The sequence below is a fragment of the Equus caballus genome, chromosome 14, assembly GCF_041296265.1.
Source record: "Equus caballus isolate H_3958 breed thoroughbred chromosome 14, TB-T2T, whole genome shotgun sequence".
Lineage (NCBI taxonomy): Eukaryota > Metazoa > Chordata > Mammalia > Perissodactyla > Equidae > Equus > Equus caballus.
The window spans coordinates 23224767-23245384 of record NC_091697.1 but is presented as its reverse complement, the minus strand read 5'-3'; the positions used below and the strand labels follow the sequence as shown (position 1 = coordinate 23245384).

The 20618-nt window shown below is 49.6% G+C and overlaps 1 protein-coding gene across 1 annotated transcript in view; it reads left to right on the top strand.

Annotated features, from left to right (window-relative positions):
• The window catches only part of NSG2 (neuronal vesicle trafficking associated 2), a 57902-nt gene that overhangs the window by 4716 nt on the left and 32568 nt on the right, over window positions 1–20618 (top strand). Inside the window, exon 3 of the mRNA XM_023617214.2 lies at window positions 12493–12576. Within this exon, the coding sequence (XP_023472982.1) occupies window positions 12493–12576 (84 nt within the window). The remainder of the gene's footprint in view (window positions 1–12492; window positions 12577–20618) is intronic.

Genomic DNA, 20618 nt, shown 5'->3' with positions numbered 1-20618 from the left:
ACCATGCTGCCTTCAATAACGAGGAGCCCCCACGCCTGGAGAGCACGTCCTCAAAGTCCACACTCCCCCAGCCACGGCCACGGCTCCTCCTTGAGCTCTCCTGGACTTGCAGGTGGGGCCGGGGCCATCCTCTAGAGAGAGCATCCCAGCCTCCAGCGCTCCCTGCTTGCGCAGCGCCGGCCTCGGGAAAAGGGCCCAGCTGGCCTGGCAGTTGGCCTCCCACCTGCTCCCTCACTCTAACCAGCGCTCCACACTGCACCCAGGCTACTAGCCCTGAGGTGTGACCACGTCCTTCTCCTGCACAAACCCTTTTCGGTCATCCTCGCAGGGCACAGTCCTCAGATCCTCACCTTGGCATTCGGGGTCCTTCATTATCTGCCCCCTGGCTTCCATTCCTACCACTCCCCACACTGTACCTTGAACACCAGCATGTCAGGCCTCCCGAGAGCAGTGGTTGGCAACCAGGGGTGATTTTTCCTTCCAGGGGGACATTTGGCAATGTCTGGAGACTTTTTTGGTTGTGACAACTGGAAGGGGGACGCTACTGGCATCTACTGGGTAGACGCCAGGAATGCTGCTAAATATCCTACAATGCCCAAGGCGGTCCCCTAAAAAAGAACTATCCCACCCCAAATATCAACAGTGCCGAGGTTGAGAAACCCTGCCGTAGAGTTTTCCGTGTCCTCTAGGATGTTTCATGCTCCTTCCTCCTTGCACATGCATCCCTCCCACCCAGAATGCCCTTCCCACCCCGTTGCTGTCTGAGAAGCCAATACCCCTCTTCTAAACACCTTTCCCGACCGCCCATAACTAGAGCTGTGGTTGTACTTATCGCACTGGAAGGTATTCATTCATTCATCCAGCACATCTGCTTTGAGTGCCTCTGTGTGCCAGACACTGTGCGCGGCTGTGCCTATACAGCTGTGAAAAGATAGGCATGGCCACTGCCTCCATGGAGCTTCCAGTCCACTGGGACTTCAGACAAGCCATCACACAAACAAAAGCACATGGATGCAAGTTGCAAGACGGGCTGTTAAGGAAAGAATGAGGTGCTGTAACACAAGAGAGAACAAGACTTAGGGGGACCTAATAGTGATGGGCATGTGGTCAGGGGACGTCCTTCTGAGGAAGGAGCCCTGGCTGAGCCCTAGAGGCTGGTGGTCAGGGAGCAGGGGCAGAGGCAGCAGCGTGCGGACAGGCACTTAGGCAGATGGAGGAACAGTCATGAAGCCAGCTGCTGGGCGTGCGGAGTGAGGGGGACAGACTCGGGGAGTGAGGCGAGGGCGGTACGGGTTCATGTGAGGCCTGGTGTATTTTTGCAGAGGAGAGTAAGAGGATCCGATTTCGGTTTTAGGAAGATTCCTCTCGCTGCTGTGGGCCACTCTAGCGACAAGGGACTCATGCTGGGTCTCCTGGGCTCTTCTTCCTCTTTCTTTTCAATCTGTCCCCCTCACAGCACCAGAGTAGTTTCCCCCAAACAGAAGTGACTGGGTGTCCTGCAGCACGCCCACCAGGAGTGGTGGCAGAAGAGACAAGAGTGGAAGGCAGGGGATCAGGTAGAAAGCCACTGCCGCGTTGGTGAGGGCGACGGTGGGGGGCGCTAGGGGAGTGGCAGAGGGAGTGGGCTGGATTATGTAGGTGTGGTGCCGGGTGAGCACTGAGAAGGTTTGCCCCCAGGCCTGAGGGCCTCGGCTCTGCCTCGTCTCTGTAGCCTTGGTCCTGGCGTGCAGTGCGCAGTGGGAAATGCCAGCTGAATGACGCCCCCTGTCCCTTGCCTAGCTTAAAGCTGGGCTTAATTTCTCCACTTGCCAGGTGGCAGAATAGTCTAGCATCTAAGCAGTTGGGTGGCTTTCTCAAGGCCATGGGAGCAAGGGCTTGAGAAACTGGAACACCACCTGCAGATCCCAAATTCTAGGATGTGTCTTTGCAGCCTTCCTGCCTTTGGTTTATCTAAATGACCACAATAACCCAGATGTCACCACAACCCCTGTATAAGGTTGCTTCCATGACCCCACTTTACAGATGCAGAAATAGGCTCAGGGAGGTGAAACGCAGTCCCAGGAAACACCCAGAGGAAACTGTGCAGCCAAGATCTGCACTGGGATGTGCTGGGAGATGCCAGCTAATGGAGGCAGGTCCACGGAAAGCAAGCCACGGACAGGCACAAACCTACCGTGGCAAAGCCACAGGTGAACCGTGCACTCGGCAGCCAGCTGCCTGGTGCTGGGCTCTGGGCGAACTTCCACCTCTGTCTGGAGGAGGTTGGTCACCTGCTCGTCAAGGAGAGAAGTGCAGACATTTAGAGGTCAATTATGGATGTTTGGCACACTTCAAATTTTGCGTGGTAGACCACGCGCACTCTAGTCCTGGAGACCTGGGTTCAAATCTCAGCGACGCTGTTTACTTACTATGTGGCAAGTTGCTTAGCACCTCAGGCCTTTGGTTTTTTCCAGCTGTAAAATGAGCATAAGATCTACGTAATAGGGTTACTGTGAGGCAAACACATGAAAATTGTCTAAACGGCAGACAGAAGGAGCACGCTGATATAGTTTCCTTTCTTTCACTGCACATCTGGAACATGTCTGAAGTTGACATTTTTGGAAGATGACTGTAAAAGCAAAACGTGCTGAGAAGGATGGGGTTTCATGGGTAGGGGTGCAGGGGCCCGACGGGTGGACCTGGAAGGATGCTGGACAAAGGAGACACCACTCTGGTCCCTGGTCCTGTATGCCTTCTTGGCCTCTCTCTGGCTTCACCAGAGGGTTTCTCTCTCTCCCTGAGCCAGAGCATCATGTAGCCGGCAGCCTTTCCCCGGAGAGCGGCCAAAACGCCATCTCTGCAGGCATGCAGAGCCCCGTGGTCTGCTCTTCAGGGTCTCACAGGAGACGGCTTATGTCACCCCGACTTGGGGCAAAGTCTCTGCCTAGATGATTCCAACAGAGACATAAAATGATCACGAAGCATATTAGAAGTTTTTCATAATTTAAAAGCTTAATTTAAAGAAAATGTAACTTTTCCCCTATTAGGTTGGGAAAAAAAATGGCAATGCCCAGAGCTGACAACACTGGAGGAAAGCAGATCTCAACATGCTCCCGTTGGTTATGTAATCTGGTGCAATATCAGGGGTATTTTGACACTGTTTATACAATTTAAACTCTGGCTACTGTTTGGTTGGTATGCTTCCTACTGGCAGGAAGTTACCCTATGGGTATATTTTTGCAAGTATGCAAAAGCCTATATATTAAAAACCCTGGAATGTTCCATGAGAAGGGACTGGCTAAATAAACTCCGGGGCACGGATGTGGAATACTAAGTGACTGTTAGGAGAACGAGGCAGGCTTGCTTGTTCTAATGTGGAAGAAGCGACAGACGCAGCGCTTGGTTAAAACAACTTTAAAGAGCGTGGTTTGCAGTGATCTCATCTGTGGAAACACGTGTGTATGTCTTATTCTTATAATTTATAAGACAGTTTTGGGAAGACACGCAAGAAACCACGAAATGTTTAAGGAGTGGGGATGGGGCTAGTGGGGCTGATGGAAGACTTTTATTCTGTAATTTTCATGGTTTTTTACCAGGAGCATGTATCAAATTTTCTATTTTTAAAAGATCACCCCCATTTCACAGACGGTGAAACAGTCTCAGAGAGCTGAAGTGGCTTGCCCACATACACACACACAGAGACACTGGAGCAAGCCCTGTCCCTGTACTTGGAGGGAGACATTATAGCAGTGCAGTTTGAACTCCACCTATTTGCTGTGTGACCTTGAGCAATTTTATTAACCACTCTGACCTCTCCAATTGTTAAAATGAAGACAATAATATCTTCTTCTAAGAATTATTTTAAGGATGAAATGAGAAAATACGTGTGGAATGTTTATCACAGTGCCCGGTGCTTAGTAAATGCTTAATGAAAAGTTTTAATTTTTATTGTTGTTGTTGTTATCATCAATTCAGTCCCAGAATCAGGACCACTGTTCCTGGAGAGCACAGGGCCTGGCCCGAGGCTGCAAGGAAAGTTGAGCAGTGAAGTGCGCTAGGCCCCTGGACTGGAGAGGACAAGCCTGGTGGCAGAGCTGTGTTCCTTCACTGCGATGACTCCAGCCCAGGCCGCTGGCCTCTGCTCAGAGCAGAAGGAACTGGAAGCCTCTGTGGAGGGTCCTATGCGGAGTCCTCCATCTTGCCCACACTATGCATTGCCACAGAGATGGAGAGGCAGAGACTTAAGCCATAGACTCACTGGTACATTTGAGGCCGTGCTAGCCAACCTTCCATTCTGCTCTGAGGCAGCAAAGGCTCAGCAAGGAAAAGAGACTTGATCCCACAGAAAGAGCCCTGCACTAGGACTCAGTCAGCAGGTGCATACCAGAGGCCTGGTTCTGACCCAGTCTTGCTGTGTGACCTGTAGCAAATCCCTTTCCCTCTCTGGGCTCCCATCTCCCCATCTATGAATTGATGGGATTGGACTACACTGCCATTAACATCCTATGAGCACTGACATTTTACCCTGTTTTCTGGGCCCAATACCCAGCTTCAAAGTCCCAGGGAAAGGGATTCAAACCCAAAGAAATGAAGTGTGGGGTGAAGTGTGATGGGGCAAATGGGAGAATGGTCCCCTTCCTAAGTCCTCAGGCCCCATGTGGGCAACTTCACCTGGTCTCTTTAGAGAGAGGACTCATTGGTTTGCTCATTCATTCAACAGTGTTATGGAGCGCCTATTGTCCCAGGTCCCAAAGATCGGAGGTGGAGGGTTACGACCCTACTGGTGGGTGGCACTTGGGTCTGAGCCAGAAGCTCAGGTTCAAGCCTTGACGCTGCCTCTCAGTGGCTATTAGGCTGGGAAGTCATTTCTGCTCTCAAGACTCAGGTTCCTCATCTGTAAATGGGGGACAGTCATTCCTACCTCAGTGATGGAGAGGATTTGCTGAGATATAGGATGCAAAGCTTTTGGCACAGTGCCAGGCACATAGTAGGTACCTTTTATTTATTTTTTTGCTGAGGAAGATTTGCCCTGAGCTAACATCTGTTGCCAATCTTCCTCTTTTTTTGCTTGAGGAGGATTAGCCCTGAGTTAACTTCTGTACTAATCTTCCTCCACTTTATATGTGGGTCACTGGCACAACATGGCTGACGATTGGTGTAGGTCTGCGCCTGGGATCCGAACCCGTGAACTGGGGCTGCCAAAGCAGAGCACGCTGAACTTTGCTGCTATGCCATGGGGCTGGCCCCTGTACCATTTATTTTTAAACATGACAGATAGGAAGGAGCAGGATAGTCTTGAGTTTGAATTCCAGCTTGACGACTTACCAGTCATTTGATCATAGGCAAGTGACTGAAGTCTCTGAGGTGAAAAGTCCTCGTCTGAGAAATAGGAGTAATGACGACCTCAGAGGAGAGATGTAAGGACTGGAGAGCATGTTGTAAGCAGAGTGCTGAGCACTAACTGAGTACACGTCAGTAGGGCCCCTAGCACAGTGCCTGGCACACAGTAGGTGCTGAACGGCTAGCTGTCCGTGGTCCTGCTCTGAACTTCTCTTTGCTGCAGGGAGGAGCTGAAGGGTGCAGCTGAGAGCTATTTTTGTCCCCTGCAAGTCCAGCTCATAAAAATACAGTCTTGCTCCTTGTCAGCACTTCTGCACGTTTATTCATTGTTCCTGCCAATCCCGGGGCCTCTCCATGTGGGAACCTCTTCATTATTGATAATCCCGGCAAGTAGTATTTTAAATTTTTATGCTCTGTACTTTGTGCCGTCTGAACCACCATGTATTATCTGGCCTTGCCTGCGAAGGGGGAATATATCCAGGCGAGGGGTCCTTTCGGGATGAATAATTTATCCCATTTTCACAATGCCAATTATGTTAAATTACGTCCTCATATCAGCCTCCGACAGGACAATGGGGACTGATAAATGCGAAAAAAACAAATTTGTTTCTTTACCCAAATCGACAATGATATTTGAAAATCTGGAGGTTCATTTTTCCGAATATTTGTAAAGCCCCGCCCTGAATAATAAAGAGTAGAAAAAATTTTTCCTCTCCTCTCCACTTTTTCCCTCCCATTTCTGTTATTCATCAAGGAGCTCAGAGCTCCATTTCGCTCCATTTTTTTCCAACTGCAGAGAATAGAGCCTTTCTTTGCAAATTTATTTCCTCTTCTTCTCTTTCTTTGCTTATGCAAGCTGGTTCCTCCAAGGTACAATTAATAATGATTGGCTAACATTTCTTATGCTTTCCCCTTCAGAGGTCCTAAAAAAAAACCATGCGCGTTACTATATCTCCTTTTATAGAAGGGAAATGTTTCTGGCTCCACTCCATAGGAACAGAGCACCACGCTTCGTGGCATGGTAGCTGCTTGATTCCAGTAACTTCGTGAGCTGGGTCCTCCCTGCTCTCTCCATCTCTCCAGTGTATCCTCACTGTGCCAGAGGCTGCTCCTCTGCCCGGAGTGCACATCTCGAAAGCCATTCTCTGGTTTATAACCCTTCCTCGGCTCCTCACTGCCCTCCAGTTAATCTTCAAGATGCTTAGGGTGGCATTCAGAGCCCGTTTCCCCCTGCCTTCACCTGCCCTGTTCCCTGGCCACGTCTTTGTGGTTCCCCCAGGTGACAGCCTCCTGAGCGTCTTCTGATTGTTTGCTGGTGTGTGCTCTTCCCTCGATCTAGAAAGCTCCTTTCCCTGTGTTTGGGGAGGCAAGAATGGCAACAAGGAGGCTGGCCAGAGCGAAAACTCACGGAGAGATGAGGATGCTCTGCACCAGGGGGGCAGCACTGTAATTGGACAAATGGGTCCGTTTGAGAGAAGTTTTTGAGGAAACGGGAGCCGGTGATGGAATGGATTTGGGGAGTGAAGGGAAGGGAGAGATCATGGGAGATTCCTGTGATTTGACACAAACTATGGCGTAGATAATGCTGCTGTTTTCTGAGCTGGGGATTCCATAGGGAAGAAGATGTCGAGGGGCAGGTGGGTCGGGGAATCCAGGAGCCTTGCTGTGGACGTGGTAAATTTGGGGGTGTTGGCCCAAAGGCACATGTCCAGCAGGGCTGTCTGAGAGCTGGGTGAAGTCTGAGCTGGAGACGTAAATTTGAGCTTCATGAGAATAAAGATGGGCTTGGAAGCCAGGGGAGTGAGAACACTCAGGGAGACTTGTAGAAAGAGGCAGGAGTGCCCATGACCTAGCCGGGAGGGATTCTAATATTGAGAGGCCGTGTGGAAAAGGAGCAGACTGAGGAGGGCCGGCCAACGAGCAGGGAGAGCGCCGAGAGAGAGACGGCCATGGACCCAAGGGAGGAGGACATTTCAAGGAGGAGCCAGTGAACAAGCCTGTCAAACACTACTGAGAGGCCAAGAGGGTGAGGCCAGAGGACTGCCCATTTGCTCCTGGCAAATTGGCAAGGACCTGCTTCTGACGTGCAGGTGGGGTTCTCGAGAGCTCACGCTTAACTCAGGGGCAAAGATAAATATTATGTAGTAACCTGGGCTGCTTTTGGAGAAAATGTGGCTTAGCCGCAGAGAGGAACAGCTGCCTGAGGACTGACATGGGGTCAAGTACCCTCCTGTCCCTTGGCCTGTGTTTGAACTTGGTGCTCTGAGGACTGAGGCTCTGAAACCAAGAGAAGTGTCTTCATTAGAGAGTGACACAGGGCATAAGTAACACCTCATGGGGGTTCAGGGCAGCAGGATATGGATTCGAAGGAGGGCTTGGACCCCAACTCTGCCTAGACTCAGCACCCCCATTACTGCAAACTGTAAATGGGATATTTAAATATATATATATTATATAAATAAAGAACATGGAAATTTTTATATATGTTTTGAACTTGATATAAATGAATCACACAGTGTATAAAACCTCTTTGTGTCAGATTTCTTTTGCTCAATGTAATGTCTGCAAGATTGACCCGTGTGTGTAATATTGCTGTGTAGCACCTCATTTTATGAATAAACAACAATTTATCCATTCTCCTGTTAATGGACATTTGGATTGTTCTCAGTTTTAGCTGTTATGAGAAAAGTGGCTGTGAACATTTTTCTAGATCCCTTTTGGTGGACCCATTATATTTTGAGGTTATTCTCTGTGGAAGCCAAGAAAATTTATTGATTTTGTTATGCTTATTTAGTATTTGGACATCTTACTAAGTTCTAATAGTTTTCCAGTTTGTTTTTCTTGGAACACATTTGTATCAGATAGAAAGCTTTCCACTTCAAGCAATGGACAACCCAACCAAAATTGGATTAAGGTCCAAAGAGTATGTATTTTCCCCCATAACTGCAGAGTCCAGCATGGGTCTGGCTTCAGGCAAGGATCTAGAGGGCAGAGTGTCATCAGGGCCCACCTCCACCTCGGTTTCCCCTCGGCTCTCTCCTCCCTGATGTGCTGCCTTCGACCTCACTCTTGCTCCTCCTCGCAGTGGAACAATCGCTTCAGCAGTTCCAGAGCTCCAGTCCTCACCCCACCCAGAGGACGAGCGCACTCTTTGGGGACACTCCTAAAGGGCAATGAGGCTTCTTTCCCCAAGTCCTCGCCAGTATGGCCTTATATCTCATTGGTGCAAATTGGGTGATGTGCCCATCTCTGAGCCAATCAAATTTTGTGACCAATAGGATAGTATGCCCTGATTGGCTTAATCCAATCAGAAACCATCCTGTCATCAAGGGGGGGGATGGACCCCACCAGACTACACGACTGCCACGTGGGACAGAGGTGAGTTCCCCAAAGGAATATCACGGGGCTTTTGATGGAAGAAGGAAATGAATGCTAGAGAAGCAACCACGAAATATTTATTATGACAATTAGAATGATATTGCCTGCAATGATTATTCATTGTCTCCTTCTGACAGTAATATTATTTTCGTTCTGTCTCCCGTCTCAACATGGCGGCTGTGGCAAGGAGTCTTTTAAATTTACAGGGAATGATGAAAATGGTTTTGAGCATTTTGAGAAGCTTTGGGAAGGATGTTTTTAAAGATAGAGGGGCAGAGGGAAGGACTAAGAAGCACGTGCTTCTTCACATTTGATGTGTGCTGTGCAGACGCTGGAGAGCACTCTGACGGCTCAGGACCCGGCAGGGAAGGGCTCAGGCCAAGAGGCAGCTGAGGTGGGCTCAGCACCGTGGGAAGGCATATTAGTTTTCTATTGCTGTGTCATAAATTACCAAAAATCTAGTGGCACAAATTTATCATCTCACAGTTTTATAGGTCAGAAGTCTAGTACAGGTGAGCTGGGTTCTCTGCTCGGGGTCTCACAGGTCTGGAATCAAGGTGTTGGCTGGGCTCCCTTCTCGTCTGGCACCCAGGGTCCTCTTCTATGCTCCTTCAGGTTGTCGGCAGATTTCAGTTACTTGAGATTGTAGGACTGATGTCCTCATTTTCGCGAGCGACCTGGCTGTCAACTGGGGTCACTTTCAGCTCCTAGAGGCCGCCCTCAGGTGTAGCTGCATGGTCCTCTCACAACACGTCCACAGACTTCTTCATGGCCGGCAGCAGGAGTTGTCTCCAGTCTGCTGTGATGGAGGTGTTTTTTTTTTTTTTTTATTGCGGTAACACTGGTTTATAACATTATATAAATTTTAGGTGTACATCATTTTATTTCGATTTCTGTGTAAACTACATTGTATTCACCACCCAAGACTAATTACCATCTGCCACCGTACACACGTGTCCTTTTACTCCTTCCACCCTCCCCCCTCCTGCCTTTCCCCCTGGTAGCAGTCAACCTAACCTGCTATGATGGAGTTTTACATTTCATAATGTAATCATGGGAGAGACTCTGCCATCATATTCACAGGTCCTGCCCACTCTCTTGAGAGAGGAGATTATGAGTGCATGTGTGGGGATGGCAGGAAGCGGGAATCTTGGGGCGCATCTTAGAATGCTGCCTACCGTAGAAGGCGATTGTGGCCCCGAGGCTGATGGCTCACATGGCACACTGACCAGGGAATTCACAGTGCTTGGCAATAGATACTGAGATGTATTATAACACACACACACACACACACACACACCACGAAGGGTAGGGAGTTGCAATTATAATTCCAAGTGAGTGAATATTTCTAACAATGTGGATTCAGAGAAGTGATCAGACATCTAAATTTTCTATACCACTTCATAACCTGACAGTTGATCTAATGATATCCAAAAAATGTCTAATAATTAAAATTTGTAGAATATCCTTTATGTTCACAAGCACCTGCAGATATACCATGTCGTTTGGCCCTTTCCAGACGTCGTGAGTTAGGTACTGACAGAAGCACCCAGCCTATGGCTGTGCTTTAGTGCTTGCTCTCTTATTTACGTTAGTTCCCCACTCTCGCCTGCCTAGCCAGTTCACATGCCAGCAAAATAGCAAAACGTGTAGACCACACGCTATTTCACACTTTTGTTTCTTCAGCCATGTGTTTCTCTTTGCAGAAGACGTCTTTCCCTGGCTTACTCACTTGGGAAACTTCTATTCATCCTTCAAAACCCTTTTTTTCTCAGACAGGGAGTTCAGGATCTTGCTTGAACAGGATTGTTCTTAAGAAGTCCTTGTATCACCCCTGATAGGCTGGGTACGGAGGACCTGCAGGCTGACAGGCGCAAGCCAGGCCCAATTCCACATCCGCTGCAGACATCCACAGAAGAACATGCGGCAGCTCTCAGGGGCAGTGTTCAAATAAAGTTTTGTCGTTAAATGAATGGTCTGAGGGCTGAACTTGTGTTAAGTCATTTAAGCCTCACAACAACCCACTGAGGTAGTTGTGGTTACCTTCCCATCTTATAGATGAGAAAATCAAGACCCAGAAGGCTTTGTGGTAGAGCCAGGATTCGCATCCGCCCACACTCTTACGCCTCCCCACAGTATTGACAATACTGGTATCTGCCTCACGGCACAGAATTAAGTGATGTGACCCGTGTCACGTGGCCAATGCTCGCTGGATTGTAAATTCACAAAGCTTGAGGATTGTTTTTCTTACCCGTGGTGCAGAGGCTTCTGCTTTCCTGTTCTTTGAGGTACGTACTAGGAAGAAAAGAAAAATAACAGAACATTCCTCCACCCCACCCCCAAAGCCTCTCCCTCCTTGTGTGGCTGCAGCAGCCCCTGGGGAAAGACACCAGGCTGTCTTTTTGTCTTGGGGTGGGGTGGGACACGACAGCAGAATTTGTGTCTGCAGGTGGGTTCAGATGTCAGGGAGGGAGACATGTTCCAATGGGCTGGGCCCCACAGCCTCTTTAACCAATATATTCAATCACCAAACAGGAGATGTTCGATCATAGTAGTTCTGTCCCCATCCTTTCCCTTTTGAGCTACATTTAGTCCATAGCATGCCTCTCAGATTTTAAAGAACATTCTTCACAGAAGAATTCTGGTCTGAATCCATACACTGGCCTGTTTGTCTCCAGGAAGACTTGGTGGGAGTTTTCAGTGAAAATTTGGTTACTTTAAGCTCTAATGAGAAGTCAGAGTGATCATGGTCAGAAGATTGCTTCCTTTCAGCTGTGTGACCTTGGACAAGCATCTTGGAATCTCTGAGCTTTAGTTTCCTTGTCAAGAGAATGGAAATAGTAGTGGCATGTGGATAAAGTATATGAAGTGCTTAATCTAGTTCTGGCACGTAATAAGTGGGTCCAAAAATATTACTATCATCATCGCATTTAACCCTCAAAACAGCCTTGTTAAATAGGGGTTATGGTTATTGTCCACAGTGTGTAGATGAGGCCCTGAGGCTCAGACAGCATCTGTGTCCCTGGGACACGATGGCACTCGGGAATAGTTACTGATTACCTGTCAGCTGTCTTTTTCCTTCCACTTCGCCTGCACAGTGGGATGGAGTGGCATCAGTGTCTTGGCAGGTTGACAGCACATCTTGATCGGATATTAACCGCCCCTGCAAGACGTTCAGGCTTTGGAAAAATAAGATGCTACAATAGATTCAATGGGCCTTCATGTTTCTTTTTGTGGAGGTCCCAAAATCAAATTGGAATTAAGTATACGTGCAAAGGTTTAGCTGCAGGATATTCCTCATAACTTGTTTATGTAACCCGACTGTAGAAACAACCTAAATGTTCAACAACGAGAGGCTAATTAGATTAATTCTAGTATACATATCCAGTGAAGTATTATGCTACCTCAAAATGAAATCGCACATTTGTCCCCATGGAAAAAAATGTTAGTATAGTGTTGGGGGATAAAAGCGGGTTATAATTTGTGAAGTATGAGTCTATCTCATAAAAAGAAATCATACATTTGCATAAATAGCAAATATATAATACATGCATATTTATGCATGTAAAAACATCTGGAAAGCTGTGACTGAAATTGTCACCTGTGGTCGTCTCTGTTGGAATGGGGAAATATTACGGGTAATTTGAATTTTCTATTTTCTTGTGTGTGTTTGAGAGGTTCTTTATTTTCTGATCTTTATGCATTGTATAATCAATTCTAGTTACTAAAGAAAAGAAAAGAAAAAGAAAAATGTCCCAAGCCTCCAGGTGTGCTAACGCCTGTTGAACGTTTCAGGTTATCGTGAAGACGCGAACGGAATACCAGCCCGAGCAGAAGAACAAAGGGAAGTTCCGGGTGCCGAAAATCGCTGAATTTACGGTCAGTTTCTTGATGGTCTAACAGAAAGAGTAAAGGTAAGGCTGGCTTCGGCCAGCTCGGACACCTCGCGCTGGGGGAGCAGGCGCTCCCGGGCAGGGAGAGGACGACGCTACCTCTGCAGGGTTTCTCGAGGGCGGGTGCACTCCATCCGGGTCACTGAGTCTAATCAAACGACACAAGCTCCGCCTCCGGAGGACCACTTAGCTCTCTTCTGCCCGGAGTGTTCGGATATTTTGATAATCGATAATTGTGTCCCATTTCTTCTTTTTCTTCCTTACCCCACCTCCGTGCCTTTCCATCACAACCTCCAGGAAATGTAATGGAAATAGGTAAAGAAACTCATATTTTAGTTAACGGATGGTTGCAATACAAAAAGAAGACGAAGGGAAAGAAAAGCTGACTTCTTAGTGGTAAAAATCAAATGGTTAACTTTGTTTGTCTTGGCGGAGGGGTCTCTAGGAGAAGTGATAAATATGTATCATGGATGAGTTGCGTGCAATAGCCGTGAAGCATGCTCTGTGAGGCTGTACGGTGGAACCTGGGGTAGGTACCCTGCGGAAGTCGCTTAGGACCTTAGGTGGTTGAGGAGAGCACAGCTTGTGCAAAAGCCCTGAGGCTAGAGGGAGGCTCGCCCCAACACTGAGTAAGAATAGGGGCAGTGAAGCTGAGCCCTAGAAGGAGTGTGGGGAGCAGGCAGAGATGAGGCAGGAGAAGTGGGCAGAGGGTAGACAATTCCAGGCCTTGTGGGCTGTATGCAAGAATTTAGGTTTTATGCTAGAAGCATAAAGGAAACTTCTGAAGGATTTGAGGAAGAGAAAGGACAGATGAAATTCCATTTTTGAAAAAAGCACTTTGGCTTTTACATGGTTAATGGAGTGTAGTGGGCAGAGTGTGGGGAGACTCTTAGGCTACTTCAATCGTCCAAGTGAAAAACCAACAGTGGCTCAGACAAGGATGGTGAGCAGAGAGACGTGGGCAGATCTAAAAGGTATTTAGGAGGCAAAATCGGCCATGCAGGCGGTAGAACAAGTGGTTCTGTGGATGGATATTGGAGCAGTCTGGCTGGGTTTGAGCCCTGTTTCTGCTTTATACTAGCCACGTGGCCACAAGCAAGTCAGTGGATAATAGTAGGTTGCTGTGAGAATGGAATGCAGAATACATGCAAAGCACTTGGATCTTTGCATGATAAGCACACAACCAATAGTAACTATTTTGTGTCAACTGTGACCGCGGGCTTTGGAAGTGAAAACAGCCCTTGATTGGTTATGTGGGAAGTAGAGTGGGTACGTGGATAAACGCGGTGGTCTGTGTCTGTCCCTGTCTTTCTCCCTGCTAAGTCTGTGTTCCAGCAGCTGGGCGTGGGACCCAGGGAGGGAATGTGGCAGCTCTGTGTGCACCCCCCGGAACGTGGGGCTTCTCTGCAAGCTGACTGCTTTTGAGGGCAGAGATTGCTTTTATTATTGGCTGTAGCTTCAGTGTCCGGCACACAGCGTGGCCCAGTGCCCGTGGACCTGGCCTGAACTGCGTGTAACACCTGCGAGAGCCAGCAGGCGGCTGGGAGGGGAGGGTGGGGTCTCGGTGCATCAGGTGCATGCACCAGGCCAGTGGCAGCAGAGATCATTAGCGATGTGCCCAGATGCGCATACAAGAATAGTTATTGCAGTGTGATTTATAAAATCAAAGTGTTGGAAACAATGCTAGATTTTCAACTACTTTCTCATGATTTCTGTGAATAAGACCACAGCCATAGGGTAGACTATTTTAATGGTTTGATAAGAATCATTTTTTTTCCAGAGTATTTAGTTTACTCTAAATTACAGCCTTCTGAGATATTTTCATCCTCTTTTTACCTTCCTGTGCTTTCCAAATTTTATGCAAGCATAATTGTTTCAATAATCAGAAAAAATTGAAACTATTTTAAAAACGCGCTCTTTTTACCAGAGTGTTACAAGTTTTTGATGGAATTTTGCCTTATTTAGCAGTCATTTAAAATGATGGTTATGAAGACCTGCAATAAATTGGGAAAATACTTCACAGAGAAGGTTGAGTGAAAAAAGCAGAGATGGAAATTATATGTTTTCTAGGTTTGGAACTAGGAAATAACCACAAGCGTAGAGAGGAAAAAGGACATGGAAAGAAACGCGTCAAATGCCGTCTGTGGCTATGTCGTCAGTGGTGGTGTTGGGCCCTGGCTTATTTATTCATTGTGTTCTCTTTGGCAACTTCTGGTGTGCGGCTCTCTTATCACGTGTGCTGCCCACAAGCCCCTGAGAGGCTAACATAGCCCTCATTTCTCAAGGGGAGCTGTGGCTCGGAGCAGCGACCTGCTCACCCAGCTGGTGAGTCGCAGAGCCAGTGCTCAGAGCCCACCGCCCTTCTGTTCGGCCGCGCTGCTGCAGTATGTACCCGCCGGTTAGGACAGAGGGAGCCAGCCAAGAGAACAGGAGTGATCTGGGGCCTGCGGAGGCCCCCACAGCTTGACTCAATTATTCCTTGGGCTGAGGGAGGAAGGGCGTTGAGGTTCAGGGCCAGCCCTCGGTCAGGTCTGACTGTCCCCTGCCACTTAGACCAGGATGGGAGGAATAGAGTAAATTCCTTCGCTTATGTAAAGCTGTGAGCATTCACTAGGCTCTTTTTCGCTTCTGGGCCGTGGACAATGCATCTGCTGGAGTGAGGGTGGATTCAGGGCACTGGGGAGGAGGCTGGGGTGGCGATTAAGAAGAGTCTGAGGGTCTGAGCTGTCAGCTGCGGTGGGGCTCGCGGTCCGGTTATGGAGATGGAATTTATGGAGGACTTGTTTCTGGTTGGACAAAGGGGAGTCGGGTGCTCCTCAGGGTTTGGCTTGGCTGGCTGGGCCAGCAGGATGCCTTCCGCTGAGGTGACAGGCTGAGGGACCCGGCTTGGGGAGATGCACTGAGTGTGAGGTGCCTGGGGGCCATGCGGGAGGAGGAGGTGGTCTGGCCGCCTTTGGACGTAACTGGTCTGGAGTGCAGGATGGAGATTTAGGCTGGAGAACCAGGGCTGGAAGTCGGAGAATTCCCAGTTAGTTTTTGAGAGCGTGGAGCTGGTAAACATGGCTGCCCGCTCCTCCAGGGTACTGCCCACGGCAGAGGTAACCATGGGGACGCCAAAGGCCATCCCTCCCTCATTCCAATGCCTTCACGTTGCTGGAACAGCTTGTGACTTCACATCTCAAAACTGATCTGGAGAAGGCAGCTCATAGCAATTAAACTGCGAGAGAGAAAGAGGGGCAGGGCAGGGTGGGGAGGATGAATTGAGAAAGGGTGAAAGAATCGCCTGAGATTTTTGTCATTTCTAAAACCAAGAGGCTCTTGAAGTCATTGTGAGGGCCTAGACTCGTAAGATCTGTCATCAGGCGTATTTGAGAAGATGGGAGCGCACAGAGAGAAGCCTCTCCTCTTTCTTAGTCCTGGGAGCGAGAGTTCTTCTGAAGCTGATTTTGCTATGGAAATACGGGTGCTATGGAGAATACAGGTGCCATGGAGGGTGCTGGTGCTATGGAAGGTGCTGGTGGTATGGAGGGTGCTGGTGGTATGGAGGGTGCTGGTGCTATGGAGGGTGCTGGTGCTATGGAAGGTGCTGGTGGTATGGAGGGTGCTGGTGCTATGGAAGGTGCTGGTGCTATGGAGGGTGCTGGTGCTATGGAAGGTGCTGGTGCTATGGAAGGTGCTGGTGCTAGGCAGGGTGCCAGGGTTATGGAGGGTGCTTATGGTATGGAGGGTGCTGGTGCTATGGAGGGCATAATTACTATGGAGGGTGCTGGTGGTATAGAGGGTATAGTTGCTGTGGAGGGTGCTGGTGGTATGGAGGGTACAGGTGCTATGGAGGGTGCTGGTCCTATGGAGGGCATAGGTATTGTGGAGGGTGTTGGTGATAAGGAGGGTATAGGTGGGATGGAAGGTGCTGGTGCCCGGAGGGTATGGTGCTATGGAAGTTGCTGGTGCACCTGGTCATGCTCTCATACCTGGCTACCCCTTGGCTGGTCTGTGAGAAGTAACTGGGTGTTGCATTTGGAGCCGTTTTTGTCAAGCTGATGAGAGGTGTCCTGGGGAACTCACAGGTGGTGGGGCTAGACTCACCTGGGCAGCTGAGACCCTGTTCCCATCACCTCTCAGCTTTGCGATCTGGGGAGGTCCCCTCCCCTCTCTGAGCTCCTGACTCCTCATCAGTGAGCCGGGACACCATGTGGCTAATGCATAGTGGAAGTCCTCGGCACTCTCGAGGTCTTACTGAGCGAGCCCATCATTGCCTTCCGGTTCAGATCCCTTTTCTCCCTCCTGGGCTCTGAGCTTCCTGCCTACTTAGCCACCTTTTTCCTGTTGGTTGAGACAGACCTGGACCTCCGTTTCCTGGCTCTTGCGCTAGAATGTGGCTGGGAAACCCTGGAGGAACGGTTTAAACGGTAGCCAGTGCAATGCCAGCCTTCACGGGTGGCCTTTGGCTCTCAACAGCGACCTCTGGAGCCATCTCTGCCTACTGGGGAGTGTAGGCAATTTTTTTTATAGGCTATTTCTTAACATATCCGTTATAACTTGAATAATCCTAGTATCTGTTAAGAATGCTCTTACATCCACTTTTCAGTCTAACAACAACCTGTGAGCCAGGGACTCTTAATATTATCCCCATCTTGCAGATGAGAAAACTGATGCTCAGAGGAGTGAAGTGAATCCCAAGGCCACTCATCCAGGATGAACAAAAAAGAACCCAGCCCTGAGGCTCCATGTCCCACTCTCCCAGCCACACCTCAGTGCCACCTGCCATTGTCCTTGCCAAGCTGGGGCCTGCCTGCCCTCTTTCCCTCCTCCTGCTCTTCCTCCCGTTTCTTTCTTGGCTTTATTAATGTTTGCTCTGGGTTGGGCTGAATGCCTGTTGGAGACTCAAAGATGCAGAACACGAAATCCTTGCTTTCAAGTGGCTCACAAATGTGTGGATTAGACAAGAATATTCTGGCCAACTTCTTGGCTGTACTGTCTGTGTAGGGTCACCTCCTCTGGGATGCCTCCCCTGATTCTCTCAGCTGGGTTTGGTGCCTCCTCTGGGCTCTGCAGGTTGTATGGGGGCCTTGAACGCTGCTGTGCTGTAACTGGCTGTGCCTGCATCTGCAGCCCCCACCCCGGCCTCTGATCCCTGAGGGCAGGGTCACACCCCACCCACCCACGTGTTCCCAGTTCCCAGCACAGGGCCCGGGATGCAGTGGGTGTTGGGCGTGTTACGACGCTAGCACGAGTCTTTTGTGACTTCCTCAGTATTCATCCCTGACCTCACATCCTGATTCAGGAGTTAGCAAACCTGACTCTGGTGGCCATAGCCTGGACAAGCTCAGATTGGAGGGTGTCCAGGCACATGAGGAAGGCTCCTGGGGCGGCCTGCAGACCAGATCCAGCGCACAACCAGCGGGAGAAGTCAGCATGGGAGGGACGCATTAGTGCAAAGGGACCAGGACTCGCCATTTTTTTTCTTGTTGTTATTTTTTTTTGAGGAAGATTAATCCTGAGCTAACATCCACCACCAATCCTCCTCTTTTTGCTGAGGAACACTGGCCCTGAGCTAACATCCATGCCCATCTTCCTCTATTTTATATGTGGGACACCTGCCACAGCATGGCTTGATGAGGGGTGCATAAGTCTGTGCCTGGGATCCGAACCCGTGAACCCTGGGCCGCGGAAGCAGAGCACACGAACTTAACCACTATGTCACCGGGCTGGCCCCAGAACTCACCAGTTTTAAAGAACTGATGTCTGTGGGCTCTTATTAAAAACAAATGACAACAACAAACCAATAAAGCAAAAATAAATAAAACTCCAGTAGAAATGTCAGGCCTAACATTATACAGCATCGATTTTCTCACTGTCTCATCCATTCGCTGATCCACTCAACTCCTGGGCTCCTGCCCTGCCCCCGACAGTAACTGGCACTTTAGTGTGTGTCGTCCCACTGAAGGATCCCAGCAGACCGGGCTGGCGGGTTATCACTCCGCTTGCAGGTAAGGAGATCAGGCTCAGAGAGGCCAGGAGGCTGTGGATGGGGTGTGCTCCCAGGCCGAGAGCAGGAGGCCAAGACCAGGGGGGAGGCGGTAGAGAAGGCTGCTGGCAGGAAGCTGCCACAAGTGGAAGGGGAGTCTGGCCACGAGAGAATAGCTCTCCAGGGCAGGCGGCCGAGCCGATGCACCTGCCACTTGCTCCTTTCCTGCTTCTCTTTCTCTCTGTCCAGCAAAGACATGGGCGCATTGGCTTTTGTCTCAGGCCTCAACTCCACTCACGTCCCCTCTAACACCAACATGGGAAGGGACACGGCGAAATCCCAGAACCAGCCTCCCGGGGGTCAGCTGTCACATCTACCAGCCAGCGGAGTCCAGGCCCCTCTCCCTCCCGAAAGTGTCCGGTAACTGTGCTTTCTTCTCTGTTCTCACTCGTCATCTGCCGGCCCAGCCTCCTGGCGGGCCCTCTGCCCACATCCGCAGCCCGCTCCCGTCCACTCTGCTCACTGCCCTGGAGGACGAATCTTCCCAAAGCCCGTGCCCTACAACGGCATTGCCATCCTTCAAACCCTTCTCTGGCTTCCACTGCTTGCCTGCCTCCTCCCACAGGTGGCCTGAGCTGCCCAGGGCACTGGCCCTTCCCCATCGTGCCAGGCACTCTATGCCTTCCTGTCTTTGCTCCTGCTGTCCCTTCACACTAGAAGGCTCTTCCCGCCTCCACCACTGGGCAAACTCCCTATTCATCACTCAGCGCCCAGCTCAAATGGTTCCTGGCCTGTGCGGTCTTCCCTGCCCGCCCGTGTGAAGTCTGTCCTTCCTCCTTGGGATGCCCACATCTGCTCTACGACCCTCCTTTCTAGCGCCAGTTACACAGGGCTGGCATCGTGGCGTTACCTGCTGGGTCTCTCGCTGACTTGAGGCCCGGATGATGTCTTCCTCATCTTTGCACTCCAAGATCCTAGCCAGTGGCTGGGCACCCTGGGCTCCAAAAGATGTCTTGAATACCTGAATAAACAGGTGAATGAGCAAACAAAAAATCCCCGTGGCTGACCGAACAGCTCCACATTGGTGAACGCGGGAGCTCCGGCTACCTCATTTTCAATATCTTTATTTGAAATCGGGGCCTATCCTTGCTTCTAAGCTTCTCGCTCATGACACATTCTCGTAAATCTCTTCCTCTGATGCCACGGTCCCCAGCGGTGGGACTCCACTGATAGCTTTGCCATTTGCTTCTACCCATTTTTCATCAAAATCCCAGGGGCCTCCGCCCGTTGGTGGGATTATAATATTTGCTGATGGCAGCAAATAGAGACAAGAGATTTTACTTTATTATCTGTCGTCTTGGTTTCTGTTGCCCTCCTATTTTTTTGTTTTTTATTTTGAGGAACATTTTAGGTAAGTTGTTAAAAACACTGCCTGCTGAGTTAGGAGCAGAGTCACCATCTGCATCCAGCACGGGGGCGGGGTGGTGGGGGGGCGGGTGGGGGGGTGCAGAATTTGCGTGTGAGAAAGGCTGCGAGAGTGCTGAAGCTTTGCCATTCCACTTCCACTTTATTGGAGATCGCAATAGAGATGCCAGCCTGTGCTTTTGGCTGGGGGCCCTCTCCTGGCCCAATGGAAGTGTACTATTAGAGTGACCTTCAGAAATATATCTTGTTATTGAGAATTGAAAAGCAAATGTGGCTGAATTTCTTTTTTTTAACAAAACATTTCCCTGGGAGAGAAAACATCCTTGGTGCTGTCTCAGGAGGAAGGCGCTCGGGGTTTGGGTAAAGGACTGGGCGATTCAGTGACACTCCACAGGTCGCCGGGTGACTGGCTGCTTTCGTCCTGGCTTCTCATTCTCATTGATTCAAGCATTGGTAAATAAAGGCTGCCATAAAGCAAGTCACTTGCCGATTGATTTAGCGTAGATGACTTCTAGAGTGAGTGGGTCTTCTTCTTTCCCGTGGGACGCCTGCAGGGGCTGACTGATTAAAAGTTGGCACCGTAGTTGTTCAACCACTGGAAGCTCGTAACCCACCACGGCGGGAGCACTCACACC